Source organism: Microtus oregoni, unplaced genomic scaffold, assembly GCF_018167655.1.
Source record: "Microtus oregoni isolate MIOR12 unplaced genomic scaffold, Mior012 000021F_ref0000039, whole genome shotgun sequence".
NCBI lineage: Eukaryota > Metazoa > Chordata > Mammalia > Rodentia > Cricetidae > Microtus > Microtus oregoni.
In genome coordinates, this window is record NW_024543080.1 from 10230924 (window position 1) to 10248324 (window position 17401).

Here is a 17401-nt window from a genome sequence, read left to right on the forward strand (position 1 = left end):
TTCTGGAACATGCCAGTGGAATGGCTGGTTTCACTTTGCCAGGTTTTTGGCTTTCCCAAAATAGAACCAAATAAGCTTACTACTTCTCATGAAACTCTTCCAAACTGGTGGTCAAAGTGTTTATGCCTTATTGCAAATATACTATAAAAATTTGGCACAGACTTTAAGTTGGTGAATTTTATGCACATCAGAACATCAACATTATTACAAAAATCTTTGATATCTATTATGGGAGAAATAATGATCAGCTATGTAAATTAATACGCTTTCCATTCTGTTGAGAAAAAACTCAGAGAACAGCCACATAATGTCTCTCACTAAAATGTTTTGTGAAATATTTTAGACTATTCTAGAATCGATGAGCATAGATAATTGAACACACAGTCATCACCTCCTGGCTTACTGAAAACACTTCATCATAAAAGAGGCTTTAAACATACTCATGTAAAAAGATAGCAATTAAATTAGCCTTCCCTCTTTTGTCCTTCTACATATTGATGGTGGTTCAATAACAGGTTGAGCAATGCAAGTTATATTTTAACTTCTTGGTTAATTCCTTCTTAGTTAAAAGCACACATAGTGACAGAAAGGGGCACACTGTGAACAGAAGGACTTTGATTCTCCAGAATGCCTGTGAAGTGGATGTCTGCTCTGCTGCTCCTGCAGATGACTTGCTACTTCAGATCTGGGAGCTGTGGGAAGGTGTTGGTGTGGCCATTGGAATACAGTCACTGGATGAATCTGAAGATAATTCTGGATGAACTTGTACAACGAGGACATGAAGTGACAGTTCTGAGACCTTCATCTTCTGTCTTTCTTGATCCCAAAAAAGCATCTGGTCTTAAATATGAGACATTTCCTACAACCACCAATAATGACAAAGTAGAAAAGTTTTTTACTGAATGGGTCAATAGGTGGATATATGATGTTCCAAAAGATTCATGTTGGAGATATTACCCATCGTTTAACATACTATTTGGGCAATTTTCTGATTTTATTTTAAACCTTTGTAGAAAAGTAGTCTCAAACAAAAAAGTTATGGCAAAACTACAGGAATCAAAGTTTGATGTTGTTTTTTCAGATGCTATTGGTCCCTGTGGTGAGCTGATAGCTGAGGTACTCCAAGTACCCTTTATGTATAGTCTTCGCTTTGATAATGGCTACGGATTAGAAAAGTTTAGTGCAGGACTTTCATTCCCTCCTTCTTATGTCCCTATAATTACGTCAAAGTTAAGTGGTCAAATGTCCTTCATGGAGAGAGTAGAAAATATGATATGTTTGTTTTATTTTGACTTTTTCTTTGAGTCATTTCCTGCTAAGGATTGGGATCCATTTTTCAGTGAAATTTTAGGTAAGTTGTATTTTTCATCACAAGGTAGAGGGCCTAAATAGCATTGCTATGAAAAGTATTCTTAGATACAAATATGTCTTTCTTGCTGAAATTGTTAAATGAAATATTAATATTGTGTAACAATCTCACTACAGCATCATTTCCAAACCTTCATTTTAAAGACTACTGAAGTTTGCATCCAAACACGTTTGTTTTGTATTGTTGCCAGTCATGGTCTCCGGTTTAAATAAGTTAAGTCCCAATGAAGCAAGAGCAAAAATTCCTATTCTCAAACTTTCTGAGAACATTCCAGATAGTATTTGTAAATATTTTACAAAGAAATACATCTTATTGCACTGCTAATACAAACAAAAAGTAGAGACATATACAAGAAATTCTTCCAGGCATAACCCACATAATTCTCTTAGAAAACCAAGAATCAAGGAATACCCTGATTGTTGTAGCAATTAACATGATTCCTGCAAAACTTGTGTCCATAATTATGCTGGAATAGCTTGACCCTAGATATAAAGTGTTCTTTCATTTTTGCATGTGTTTTCTGAAGCTTCAAAGAACAAGGTGCATAGCAGTACATAGGGACATTATGGCTTCTATAATGAATAGAACTAGCATTTCATCTCAGCTCACCTTTAACATACATATATTTTATAAGCCGTGGATAAATTACACTTCAATTGCATTTATGAAAAATTTAATGTATTTGTTTCATGAATGTTTACTTTGCTTCTTTGAGTAAAATTATTCCAATATTTTCAGACAATATTATTTTATTCACATGACAACACTTTCACGATCATTGTACTCTTCCACCCAAACCTTTCATTTCTCCTTTTAGGAAGACCTACTACTATGGTTGACACAATGAAGAAAGCAGAAATGTGGCTCATTCGCTCCTACTGGGATTTAGAGTTTCCTCGCCCAACATTACCAAACATTGAGTTTGTTGGAGGACTGCATTGCAAACCTGCCAAACCCTTGCCTGAGGTAAATGAATCCTTTTAGTTTAGTTTTGTTTGATTTTACTTCATTTCAGTTAAAAATGGTTCTACATCATTTTTTTTTTTTTGGATTTTTGAGACAAGGTTTCTCCGTGGTTTTTTTGGTTCCTATCCTGGAACTAGCTCTTGTAGACCAGGCTGGCCTCGAACTCACAGAGATCTGCCTGCCTCTGCCTCCCGAGTACTGAGATTAACGGCATGCGCCACCACCGCCCGGCTCTACATCATTTTTTTTTTAGTTTTATTCCAGTGAATAAAAAGTGAGGAAAAGAAAATCTTGCCAAAAGATGTTCAAGGTTAAAACAGTAACAAACCTATGCATTTGTTTCATTTATAGACTGACCTGAGAACCTTGGGGAAACATCATTATTCAATGCTATAATAAGGGATGCTTACTCATGCAAAATTTGTTAGTGACTAACACACATCTGTTTTTTTTTTGTTTTTAGTTTTATATATATATATATATATATATTGCATTGTGTATATATACATGTAAAAATATATGTAGTAAAATTTGTAAGTATACAATTTGTAAGTACATGATGCAGCTTAAAATTTTTCATAGGATAATACTTGGTATATTTGCTGCTCAAAGATATGAATATACATAGTGCAGATTCCCATGAGTACAGGGTGATATAGACAACAATGATTGTCTTATGTGTGCTTCATCAGTGGCACTTATCTTTCCTATAATGCTTCATTTCTCTTCTCTTTTAGTAGCAATTTGAACAGCATTTCATCTGCTATTGATTTTCAATAATAAAATTATTTCTGTATCCACAGGAAATGGAAGAGTTTGCACAGAGCTCTGGAGAACATGGTGTTGTGGTGTTTTCTCTGGGATCAATGATCAAAAACACAACACAAGAAAGGGCTAACACAATTGCATCCGCTCTTGCACAGATTCCACAAAAGGTAAAATGAGGTCCCCATGGAAGGCAATTATCTACTTAGTTTACTAAAGTCTGGAAAGGGGTGACACTGAAAAATCCCTTTATATAAAACCAAGTATTATGATTGCCTTTAGTCAGGTTAGAAACAAAGATAAAGATAGCAGATTCTACAGAATGTGTTTTGATGACAATAACAGTGACATAAACATCGTGATCGCAGGGAAGCGTGGTGAGTGAGTGCAAATCTAACTTCTCTAGTCTGATGATACTGGGAGCAAAACTACACAAGAATAACTAAATTCCCAGTGGTCATTTAATCTTTTTTCTTGAGCCTTGTTTGCATCTAGACATTCAGGGAAAAATGAAGTTTTATTTAAAAACTTTATTGACAGATATTGAAAAATGTTTGCATTATAGCATTAGTAGACTTCTAGACGTGCTGTAGCCATCTTGACTTCCCAGGTTTCCCTTCTCTCTTTTTGAGAATGCTGGACTAGGTTTCATTAGTTACCACTCAGGAGACTTTTCAAAAAAAGGGAAAAAACAGTTCACCATCTCAGGGCTTTTGTACCATGTTCATTGAGAAAAAAGAAAGGAAGGATCGGCCATTCTTGAATCTGCTAAACCTAAAACAGGACGATGTAAAGTGTCTCTAACCCAGAAGAGTAAATTGTGTCTCATTTAGGAAGAAATGGGAACTAAGAGATAATCCAGTAGAAACAGGACTGATGCCAGAAAAGGTCCAGCTGACTCTCTTCATAGGGTATATGAAGATAATTTACCACATCTGAACTTTAATCTGGAGTATGTAGGAACTATATTTTAGCTTCCCATCCCGTGAAGTCTCCCTGTAAAAACTTGTGCTGGTTTTCCCTGAGATCCTGAAGAAAAGTTTAAATTTATTGTGGCAAACAGATATTGAACATGTAGCTGAAGCTCACATTTAGAAGGGTGTTTTGCGATTTCTAACAGCAGCACCATTTGTGTGGTCTTGCTGTGGAACTGCTTGGCATTTATCAAAGTGCATTAACCCTGAAGTGTTTTGCCATCTGTCATATGGGTCAGATGCAGCACCATTAGGATTTTGAATGATTTCTACAGCTACTAGCCCTTATGAGCAACACAGCAGATTCCTTTCCCACATGAAGGAATATCCAGTCTCAGCGACAGTGATATGACTCGTGTGATAAAGTGCTCTGCACTTCCTGTGATTTCTAAGTAAAGTCGGTGCCTTAATCCAAAATGAGCAATATGAGACTTAATATTTTACTCATTCAAGAAATTATGTCAGTTGCTCCCTGCGGTTGCTACTTCTGTGGTGGAAGCAGCACCTCCTCAACACGCAGAAAGGTGCAATCAACCATGGGAGGGAGCTTTATGCTAGTAACCAAGTCACTGGTAGTTAGTGAACAACCTAAACACATACACTCTGTGAGATTATGGCCAGGATGGAATTGACTGAGAACTCCATTCTCTGATTATCTGTAGTGGTACCTTTTCCAAAAAACTAGTAAACAGAGAAAATTGTAATATGGAATATTTACCGAAAATAATTAATAAATAACAAAAATAAGTGTCAAACTCTATTAAAATAACATAGGACAAATGAATATAAGTAAAATCTGTGGTTGTTTTAAACTGGCATAAAACTAAGAATGGAAAATTAGAAGAATTATAGTAAATACACATAAAGTTTAATTATTCTTCCTTGAAGCTGATTTATAAACAAAAAAACTTTTCTTAATATATTCATGTTTCATTAACTCTCTCATGTGTGCACATCGAAAATCATGATGCCATTAGACCTGACTAAATGTAAAGAGAAACATAGATGCTGCTCCATACTCTGACTTATGTTTTGATAGTTCTTATTGTCTAATGTCTCTTTACCTTTTTTCCACACCAGAGATAAGAATGGCATTTAGCTAATCACTGCCTAATTTCTAAAATATTATATTTTCAGTTTTAAAATTTAATAAATTATGTCTAATCTCTAACAGGTGTTTTGGAGATATGATGGTATGAAACCAGATACCTTAGGTCCCAATACCAGGATTTTCAAGTGGATCCCCCAGAATGACCTACTAGGTGAGACTCTGGGAAGCAAGCACTGAAATGAGTCACACGCTGAAATGCGATAGAAAGCAAACTGATTCGTTTTAGAAAAATCAAAAATAAAACCAATTTTTAAATATGTTTTGCTTGAAAGAGATTGAAATGTGAGCTGGCATTTGTATTCCAGGAACAAAATATGCATTGTAAAGAAACTGCCTCTCACAGGAAGCATTCTGTTCTTACCTTGTCTTTTACATATTCAATTTTATACCTGTTACCTTTTCTAAAGCAGGAATTTTTCAAAAATGATAAGAAACATTAATGATTAATGAGATATTACCCATCACAAAAAGTTCACATGTTTATCATGCAACAATACCACAATCTGTTTTTATTTTTTCGAGACCGTGTTTCTCCGTAACTTTGGAGCCAGTCCTGGAAGTAGCTCTTGTAGACCAGGCTGTCACAGGGATCCTCCTGCCTCTGGCTCCTGGGTGCTAGGATTAAAGATGTGCATCACCACTGCATAGCTACAATATAGCACTGTGATTGCCATGGTTGTCCTGGCACAATATAATAATCAGGTTGTCATGGTTGTGCTGAATGCCCTATAAACCTTGTGTTAGACTTAGTACATGTGTTAGTTATGATTTCCCTTGTGAAATACATAATTTTTGAGAAAATCATATGTAAGTACTATATTATCACCATTTTCAGCCTTCTTTCTCCTTTTTGCTCTACCATCTTATCATCCCACTACGTCCAACTTTTGTTGCTTGTTATTTACACATGTTTAGGGCTGACAATGGAATATTGGATAATAGATCAGGGATGTCATACTGGAGAAACCTAGCACTCTCCATCTTGACAGCCATTGATTGTCTACAGTTTTCCCTATAAGATTAGGACTTTGTGAAATTTTCTCCATCTATGTTGGCAGGTCAACAGGAGATTTCATGATGCAGGTCTTATTTAGGCAATCACACTGGTGAGATTTCTTGGATGCTCCCTTCGCTACCTCTCCCCTTCACTCTTCAACCCTCCCCCAAAGTCCACATGCTCCCAATTTACTCAGGAGATCTTATTGTTTATTTATACTTTCTATTTTCCATGTAAATTAAATCTATGTAAGTCTCTCTTAGTGTCTTCTGATGGAGGAAGGTCATTGGTTAAAAAAATAAAGAAACTGCTTGGCTGGCCCTCATTGGTTAAAACATAGGTGGGAGGAGTAAACAGAACAGAATGCTGGGAGGAAGAGGAAGTGAGCTAAGACTGACAGCTCAGCTCTCTGGAGCAGAGACGCCATGCTCCCCTCTCCAGGGCAGACGCATAGCTCTGCTCTCTGAGGCACACGTGATGAAGTTCAGACCCAGGATGGACGTAGGCTAGAATCTTCCCGGTCAGCGCACCTCGGTGCTACACATTATTAGAAATGGGCTAGTCCAGGTGCGAGAGTTAGCTGAGAAGAGGCTAGATATAATGGGCCAAGCAGTGTTTAAATGAATACAGTTTGTGTGTTGTTATTTCGGGCATAAGCTAGCAGGCGGCCGGAGTGCTGGGAATGCAGCCCCACCGCTCCAATTACTACAAAAGTCCTCATTGTTGCCTAAGTTCTCTTGGATTGTGGTTTGTAGGATGGTTTTCTTGCTTTATGTTTAAAAATCACCTATGAGTGAGTACATGTGATAATTGTTTTTCTGTGTCTGGGTTACCTCACTCAAAATAATGTTTTCTAGTTCTGTCCATTTTCCAGCAAAATTCAAGCTGTCGTTATTTATTTCTGCTGTGTAGTACTTCTTTCTATAAATATACCATATTTTCCTCATCAATTCTTCATTCAAGGGGTATTTAGGTCGTTTCCAGTTTCTGGCTATGACAAACAAAGCTGCTATTAACATATTGAGCACATGTCCTTGAGGCACGATTGAGCATCCTTTGGATATATACGCAAAAGTTGTATTATTCAATGTTAAAAATACACGGACCCTTTGATCACTTGATTACAGGTTTTTACTTATATCTAAGAGCTCTAATTAGTATATTTTCTGTTGTTCTTCTGATCCTAGGTCATCCAAAAACTAGAGTTTTTGTAACTCATGGTGGAGCCAATGGCATTTATGAGTCAATTCACCATGGGGTCCCCATGGTTGGCATCCCTATGTTTGCAGAACAATATGATAACATTGCTCACATGGTGGCCAAAGGAGCAGCTGCTTCAGTAGATTTTCATACAATGACAAGTTCAGATTTGCTTAATGCCCTGAAGGAAGTCATTAACAATCCGTCGTGAGTATAAACATATATTTTAATTTGTGTTGTATTGGAACAAAGAATTTTAAACATGCATGCTGAGCAACTAATCTAACAGCGAGCTTTGTCACTAGCCTATTTATTATGAATTATTTCACTAGAAGTTCCAGAGAGCAGCAAATAACCTAGACAAAGAAATAATGATAAGTTCAATCATCTGCATTAGTGAGGGAATATCAATGTGTTTCCTCATTATTTTTGTTTTAGACAATGTCTGAGTTTAACTTGACATCCTCCTCTTTCATCATACAAATCTGTAGAATAGAAAGCATGTGCCAACAGCCAAGACCAAAGTACGTTGGAGCTGTTTTAGTAAAACAAAAATTATCAGTGGTTTAATTTTAGAGTAAATACAGTTTTGTTCAAATAACTACTGAGGGTTGAAGTTGAGTGAAGCAAATGAGCATGCCCACCATTTTTCTTTTACTTTAAAAATCACCTCAAAATGGCTTTCTGTAAACCAGTAAGATAAAAATTACTCTCTACTTCCAATTATATTTAATCTTACAAATTTGTGTTTGACAATAATTTGATTCATAGGAGATTTTGAAGGCTTATGACACACACAGAATTAGTCTTCAGTAAAATGTACAACTTCATAATTACAGGTCTCATCTCCTGCATAACAACTATATTACTATTTCTGCCTTTGTCTGAAAAGCTCTTACTTTCTCTGCATTTTTGGCTGCTATTCTCCAGTAAATTATAAATAATAAGAAGGGAAGTTGCCTCTATCGCCATTGGTACTCTATTATGATTCAGCATGCTAAACTGTACACTTGATGAGCAATGTCCATAAGCTAGATTCCTATCCCATATATTCTTGTCTGTAACCATTTTACCACTAGAATCAAATATATCTTCAATGTTTCAGCATAAAATATTGATTTGTCTCAACATTAAAAAAAACATAAAAGAAAAACATGAAGAGCAATTGCAAGAATTTACTCTAATTCTTGCTTACAGTAAGAATAATTCACAGTATTCCAAACGTCAAAAGAATCATACATAGACCTAATCTACATGGTAAGTAGAAAAAGACAAGATCTCCTTAGTAAAATGGGAACATGGGGAACTTTGGGGAGAGTTAAAGGGGAGGGAAGAGGCAGGAAGCAAAGCAGAGAAAAATGTAGAGCTCAATACAAATCAATAAAAAATATTTTCACCTGAATAGAGACATTTCAATTTTATTATTTCCATTTAACGGTTTAAAAGGTAGAAGGAGAAATTTATTAAAAGATCAAGAATCCACTAAATGAACAATAACTGCACACCTACATTTATAACCCATAAGCACTAATAAGTGGTCAATACAAATTCCTCATTAAACCCAACTCCGTAACAGCTTTGCCCAGATATGGACCACAGTGAAAATGACGCATCATTGTGCATTTCCAAATTGTTCTACTGTTCTGTACCAGCTACACTAGAAACTGCTTTCTCACTTACTTGTGTTTCAAGGCTTCAAAGGCTAGTTCATTTTGACTTTATTTTGCTTTGGGGTGCTAATTGATTCTGATCTCTTACTCATGAATATTTGTCTTTCCTAGCATTTTTATATATTTAAATCCTGTGTGTTGAAGTTCTAGATGATACATTATTTAAGAAGACCTTTACTGTAATAAGCACACAATTTTCTTTATATTTTCATATAATCATCGTTATGATACACATAAATTTATACACATATGTTTCTTCTTTCTGTAAATTAATACCCATCGTATTTTCCTTTAGCTATAAAAAGAATGTGATGTGGTTATCAACCATTCACCATGACCAGCCCATGAAGCCCCTGGACAGAGCCGTCTTCTGGGTTGAGTATGTCATGCGCCACAAAGGGGCCAAGCACCTGAAGCCTCTTGCCTTTAACCTCACCTGGTACCAGTACTACTCTCTAGATGTGATTGGATTCCTCCTGGCCTGTGTGGCAGCTATGATTTTCCTCACTTTAAAATGTTGCTTGTTTGTTTACCAATTCTTTGTAAAGAAGCCAAAGAATAAAAAGGAATAGGACTCTTTAAGAGAGAAGACAAGACTACTTCATTCAATTCTAGCCCTATATATACCTAAATTTCTTAAGCACTCCCAGATGAACTGGGAAAGTACAGTAGAGGCTTCTAGAACTATATGTTGATCTTTCCAGTGTGACCACATCAAATAAAGTTTTTTTTCTCCTCTCACCATTACTGTTCTCTTTCGTTGGATTATATAGGACAGGTAGTTAAGTTTATATTTTTAAGACAGAAGGAATCCAGGCTTTGTCCCTAACCACTTTTGCAGAAACTCAATGAAATTAAAAAGTGTTGCAGTTGAAATCATAGAAAAATATACTTTCAATACTTAATGGGTTTTATAGAAACTTGAGGATAAGAAACTAGACAAATTAAGACATAGTAATTGAATATATAAATGGATGCTCCAGAAAGAAAGATACAGAAGAACAAATGATGATAAGTTTGATAAGACTCAGTGGGTATTATATATATAAATGCATTAAACCACAATAATTATAAAAAAAGAGATTATGAATCCCAGATGGATTGAGAGTAAGGAAAAAAGTTTGGAGTAGGAAGAGGAAGAGCTGGAGATGATCCCACACACTATGTACATAAAGAAAGTTTCAATAAAATTACCTGAAAACAAATAGAAAAAATTAATTGAAGAATTTTGATTCAAGAATTTGTTATATTTTATTGCATTTTTAAAATAATGTGTAATTACATATTTTCTGTTACTCTCCTCCCACAAAGTCCTTCTATAGAACCCTCCATTCTCTTCTTCAAATTCATGGCCTCTTTATCACTAAGTGTGTGTGTGTCTGTGTGTGTGTTTGTGCATGCGTGTGTGTGTGTGTGTGTGTATACATATTCTTAAATATAACCAGCTCAGTCCATAAAATGCTGTTTGTATCTGTGTTTTCAGGATTACCCATCTGGCACTGGGCAACCAATTGGTATGCTCTTCCTTGGAAATACCACCCTCTCCAACTCTCAGTTTTCTTGACTCCCCTATACTTCTTTATGATGAATGTCGACTTTTCTCTACCCACTGTGGCATTTCTATGGGTATCCTTGTTCAGCTCACATTTGAGAAGTCATGTCGGTCAAACTTTATGGGAATATCTTCTGATATTTCTAGTTGACAAAATCTCATAGCAAACTCCCTTCCCCACATGTAATACTGTTTAGGCCTTAAGGGATAGAGTGTTAAAATCTTACAATTTTGCCATATCTTCAAATACCTGAAGCTATTACTTCATAACTGAGAATACTTTACAAAATAAATGGAGTACAATAAAACTAAATAAAAAGAACCTCTTCTGTATGAAGAGGTACATTTTAATAACTCAAGAAAGATTCAAGTATCACTCTTTACAAATCAAAAGAACATTCAGGTAAGCAAATAATATTTAAAAAATAATTGATGCTAGAATTCATAACAATAATACCATGGAAAAAGCAATGTTGACTTATTTATATTATGTACTGATAAATACATATACATACATACATAGGATCTTAATTGCCTTGAATTTCCCATGCCATCATCTTTTATGATCTAAGGTAAAGTGTAGCTGTGATTTTATGTTATGTACTATTACATGGTCTGACCTAAAGTATATATATGTGTCATGACAGTAAATGCTGGAAACCACAAATAGGTTGAAAGAAACCAAATAAAGCAAACATCCACCATAAATGCTAGAGTGAAGTATTCAGATAATACTCAACAGTGTTTACATGTTATATGGGGTCAGTTGGAGAAAGAAGACACATAGACACACACACACACACACACACACACACACACAATGTCCAACTATGGAGACAGATTCACAAGAGAACATTCAGATAGTCACAGTATTTCATGACATATGATGAAGCAATTCTTACATTTATTAGAATTTTGAAGTCTTTAAACAGAAAGCAATATATATAAAGCAATGTGTATATAAATATATATCTGTATGTCTGGATTATGTATACTATCATGTATTCTATTAATTTTTTGACTTCACTGAAACATTTGAATCTGGGGACTGCTAAGATATATATATAAAAGGTCTCCTGACTTCAAAATTTGAGTCTACAGTTATATTGCTTTGGAAAAGAGGTTCTGTTTTTGTTTCCACAGGGAATAAGAACCTGTGTATTGTTTCCTGACTTATTTGGTTTAACGGACCAAGACCACCAAAACAGTCTCCATGAACTCCCAAAAATACTTTGCCCAAGAAAAAGAGATAGTAGTTAGGAAATAACTATGCCAAAATTCCCAAATATTGTTCAGAAATATTTTTTTATCTAAACAGGAATATGCTATAGAGATGACACCTTTGCATTGGTATAGGTCTTCATTTATTGATACAAATTTAATGTCAATTTTTGTATTATAGATTTCTATTCTTGCTTATGGTATGTATAAACAGCTCATTTAAAACTTTAATGTTAAATTAAATTAAAAATTGCAGATTAATAGTGACCTATAATAGTCATTCGTAGTCATGTTAGTTAGATTTTCTAGATGTATAGACATATTTTTCAGATTCTTCAGGTATTCTTCAAACCGTTCAAAGACTAACAGAATATGGCATTGAAAATTTATAAGAACTTAGGACTTTTCATGACAATGAGACACATGTGGTCCTAGCAGCACCAATTACTTCAGGGGGATGATGGGCATTGAAAAGGCTCCTTATGGAGTTTGTTAGCCATTTGGGCAAGAAACTGCTCTTTCCTGGACTGCTTGATTGTATGCTGTATAAACTGGACATGTAGAACCCACAGAAAAATGACTGCTAAACTTGCCTAAAGGTGAGACCTTCAGGGTTCCTGCTTCGTGAAAGAACTGCCAGATGTTTTACAAAAGACATAAGAAAGCTACTGATGAACTTTGCCATTACAATTTGAAACAGATCTTCAAACTTCCTGCTTCATGAAAATGTCTGCCAGATACTATAAGCCTGTAGGCTGAATATGGATGCCCCAATGTTACAGAACTTTTGGTGACTATCCAGGCAACAAAATTTCTCTGCCTAATCTAGAGTTTTAGAAGTTGCTTACAGTGCACTTCTTGTTAACTTAGGTAATATTATATCCTTCTGGGGTCTTTGATGGAGTTGAAGAATAGTTATAGTTTTCCTTAGCTATACTAAAAGATGAATTAGATATGAAACTTTAGATTCAAACAATATTGTATTTGTAATTCTTGCCTGATACCTGCTTTGCTGTATGTAATTTTACTATGTTAAAGTTAAAACCTTCCCTTTTGTCTAGATGGAAAGGGGGAGATGATGTAGGATTCCCCTCTGTATGTTATGAATGTGTATTATTAGCACTGGTTATTAAAGAAGCTGTTTCAGCCAATTGCTAAGTAGAGTAAAACCAGGAGGGAAATCTGAACACATACATAGAGAAAAAGTAGATGGTGTCTGAGAGATGCCATGTAGCTGCGAAAGGAGAAAGATACCAGCAGCCAGGCAAAACCTTAGCATTAGGCCACAACCTCATGTTGTTACTACCAGTAGTTACTACCTTTTTGGTCTATATCTCTACTGTTAGAAGCATAAGCAATCTTGCAAGCTACAAAGAAACTTTTCTAACCCTGTACACTTACAGGTAGAACAGTGTACCTAGTTGTCAGCATATGTGATTATTGTCTCATGCAGGGTGAGAGACAGTTGTCTCTTCTGGTTAATATTTTCATCTGGTAGAGTCTGGGTTCTCATGATCAACTCACCAGTCAAACCTGGATCAATCTTTTCTACACTTTGTACTAGTCTATCTCCTTTGGGGTCATACCAGGGTTTTTCATTGATCGTGTAGGTAGAAAGTTACACTTAATAGTTGGTACTGTGTGTCCCTTGTTGTATCTCCATAACTTCTTGGGATATTGGCATAGGTAACCGTAAATAATTTTTGTGGTTCTGCTTCATTCCCTGTTCCTTGAATGTTCCCATTAACTCTTAATATAATCTATTTAAGAACATTTTTCAAAAACTGTTGTGGTTAAAAGTATCCTTTCCAGTATATTCCAGCAAATATACCTTCATGACCTACTGTGACTCTTTCAGAGGAAATCACCTGGTGCACATGTTTCCAGGGTCATAACTGGTGTAGGAGGTCCTTCTGTCTATGAGTTGCTTTATTGTTAATGAATAAGGAACTGATTTGAGCCCATGGCAGGGAAGAACAGAACTAGGTGGGAAAAGCTAGGCTGTATGCTGTGAGGAAGAAGGATGAAGTCAGAGAGAAGCCATGTTTCTGCTGGAGATTGACATGCTGAAACTTTGCTGGTAGGCCACAACCTCGTGATGATGCACAGATTACTTGAAATGGGTTAAATTAAGATGTAAGAGTTAGCCAATAAAAAGGTAGAGCTAATGGGCCAAATAATGTTTTTAATTAATACAGTTTGTATGATTATTTAGGGTCCAAGTTAGCTGGGCAGCTTGAAGAACAAGAACCCTCCTCCTACACATGCCCAAAATCATGCAGCAAGCTGTCCAGAGCTCTTGCCAACTGGGTCAGGGCCTCCAGAGTCTTAGCACAAAGAGACCCATTCATGCTAATCTCAGGCCTTGTTCCACAAGAAGTCAAATGTCTCCTGACAATCTTGAGTTCATTTTTTTTGAGACTGTTCAGATTTATTAGCAAAAGGGATAACCCCACACATACATTCACAAGTATATTTAGGAAACTTAGAACTGACAATACTTATACCTCCCAATACCCACTTCTCTAGGAACCACCCAGATGACGCATGAAGCTGAGACATCAATGTGAGGGTATACAACTCTTAAGTAAGAGCTTCATGCAATAAGTTATAGATTGAATGTAATATGAGTTTAAGAATGGATAATACAAATGTCCTAAATGGGGGGCTGCTTCCTAATACTCTTTAAGCATAAAATCTATCATTAAGCATATCTAAATTGCTTGTCTGATTTTGGTGTAAGTTTGCTGAGTACCTATCAAAAAATTACCATTTATTTAAAATTTTCCAATTTGGTAAAGTCATAGGGCTTTTTGTTTAATTGCTTGGTTTGTATTTTTTTTTGGAAGGTTGGAGGGGGTGGCATGTATTTATTTTTGCATTTATTTATTTATTTTCTTCTCATACAGTACATCTCTAGCACAGTTTCTCTTCCCACCACACCTTCCAGTTGGTTTTTAAAGTATATTCTTATGATTCTCTGCATTTTCTCAGTGTCTGTTATATTATTGAAAGTTTTGATAGATATAACAGTCTGGGATGCCAGCTTTGATCTCTTAGATCTGCAGTACATGATTTCAGGCCTTTCTGGCTTTTAGACTATAATCATTGTTATTAATTAATCATTCTCAGATTTCACCTTATGAGACCAAGAATTTGCAGTTAATGATTACCCTTTTATCAACCGCTAAAAGACGTCACTTCTCTGAGTGTGATGATGAATAGTGTCATCCTGACTCAGCAGTTTGAGAAAAGCCAAGGTTATTCTAACTTCACCAAAGGAGATTCAACAGAAAAATCTCACAGAATGTGAGTGCAGAATGTAAACAAAGTATATGAAGGTATCATACATTTAGGGTGATGATTATTCAGATTATTAAGTAATGATTTTCACTTAAATCTCTAAAATATTTTTTCAAGTCTTATATTTAGAAAAATAGGTACTATAGCAGAGGCAGCTAATATTTGGCCACCAAAGTAATGGCTTGTGAGTGTACACAGAGAATCACTTTGTCCTTCATTGCTACTGTCTACAAGAAGCCAAAATTCTCTTATGCTTTGTTCTTTCTGGTCATTGTTAAAAGCAGAAAATCACAGTACAGTATGAATAAATACATTTATACCTCTACCCTTAAAGTCCATCGATCATTTGGATTCTAAGAAAACCCACTTTTTAATAATACAATCACAGAATATCCTAGCATGCTAAGAACCAGTAGATATTATCTGTTCTTTATAGAGTTGACTGAGTATCTTGTTCATTGTTGATTTCCTCTGAGGATATGTATGTATTTGCAGAAGTGGGAAAGGGTGGCAGCCATATTGGTCATCTCACTCACTACACCAATGAGGCTGCAAAATATGTGTTTAGAATAAGTGATAATCCCTATATTTTTTCTCATCAATCTCTTGATTTTACTTCCCTGCAGATTTATATCATGTAAGCATGTTAAGATTTACCAAGGTTTCTTCTACAATATTTCCAAAGGATAATTAAGCAAAATATATCATGTGCCCCTGAAATTATGCATGTACTCCATACATTCCTCTGTATCTTTAACAGACAAATTGTGCTCCTTGGCTGTCATGTACTTAAGTCATACTACCCACTTTTGCCTAAATGGCATAAAATTCCAGCTATTTTCTGCTTTCATTTTAATCAACATCTCATGGAATTTATATGCAATTAGAATTATGATGTAGGTGGGTCGTCTATCTATTTGTTGATTCATTTGGTTAATTAATAAAGAAAACTGCTTAGCCTGATAGGTCAGAACATAGGTAGGTGGGGAAGACAGAACAGAATTCTGGGAGAAAGAAAGCTGAGTCAAGCACATGCTATACCTCTCCTCTCCAAGATGGATGCAGGTTAAGATCCTTCCCAATAAGCCACCACCTCGTGGTGCTACACTCATTAATAGAAATGGGTTAATCAAGATGTGAAAATTAGCCAGTATGAGGCTAGAGCTAATGGGCCAAACAGTGTTTAGAAGAATACAGTTTCCTTGTAATTATTCTGGGTCTAAGCTAGTCGTGCGGGAGCTGGGTGGGAGCACAGCCCACTGCTCATATCACTACAGAATTACAGCCATATCAATCTTTTTTAAAAATATTTATCTATTTATTATGTATACAATATTCTGTCTGTGTGTATGTCTGCATGCCAGAAGAGGGCACCAGACCTCGTTACAGATGGTTGTGAGCCACCATGTGGTTGCCGGGAATTGAACTCAGGACCTTTGGAAGAGCAGGCAATGCTCTTAACCACTGAGCTATCTCTTCAGCCCCAGCCATATCAATCTTATTATTGCACTGAGATATGAAAAGATTTGTTTTCATTAATTAGTTTTCTATTTCAACACAGCTTTTTAAAATATTCCTCAGTTCATTTTATACATTTGGAGACTGCATCTCAGTCTGTAACTCAGTCTACAGACACAAGCATCAAAGACCTATTGATTCACACAACCACAAGTCATATAAAAATACAAATCTGAAAATTATAATGTGCAAAGGAAGTGGTTCAGATCTGTATTGGCCCTGTGCTTGCTGCTTCACTCTCTGAGAATTGATATCATCCTTGCTCAGTTGATTCATAGGGCCTTGCTCTCCTGGTGTCCTCCATTCTTTCTGACTCTTATGCTCTTTCCTCCTCCTCTTCCTTCGAGTTCCCTGAGCTCTAAGGGGAAGCATGTATTGGAGGCATCCTATTTAGAACTGTCTGTTTTAAGGACTTTATCTCTATTTCCCCCTCTCTCTGTCTCTCTCTGTCTCTGTCTCTCTCTCTCCCATCTCTCTCCATTCCATACCCCATCTCTCTGCATAATGTCTGGCTGTGGATCTGTTCCTATCTGCTGCAGAAAGAAGCATCTCTGACGATGACTAAATATGCACTGACCTATGAGTACAGCAGAATATTACTGAGAGTCATTGTGTTTCTCTAGATAGTGCTATTGGGTTTTACCCTAGCTCTCTGGGCTATCAAGTCTCTGGTTCTTGGTCACCAAAGAGTGTTGGGTATGATTTCTGTCTTGGGGAATGGACCTTTGTAGTGGCATTTCAATTACATTTTAGTA

At 36.0% G+C, this 17401-nt stretch overlaps 1 protein-coding gene across 1 annotated transcript; it reads left to right on the plus strand.

The window, feature by feature from the left end:
• Positions 1 to 609: 609 nt before the first annotated feature.
• Positions 610 to 9793, plus strand: LOC121460764 (UDP-glucuronosyltransferase 2B7-like). The gene is made up of 6 exons (XM_041671310.1): positions 610 to 1351; positions 2187 to 2335; positions 3139 to 3270; positions 5249 to 5336; positions 7370 to 7589; positions 9348 to 9793. The coding sequence occupies exons 1-6, from the start codon at positions 628 to 630 to the stop codon at positions 9622 to 9624; spliced, it is 1590 nt and encodes a 529-aa protein (XP_041527244.1). The 5' UTR covers positions 610 to 627; the 3' UTR covers positions 9625 to 9793.
• Positions 9794 to 17401: the final 7608 nt, after the last annotated feature.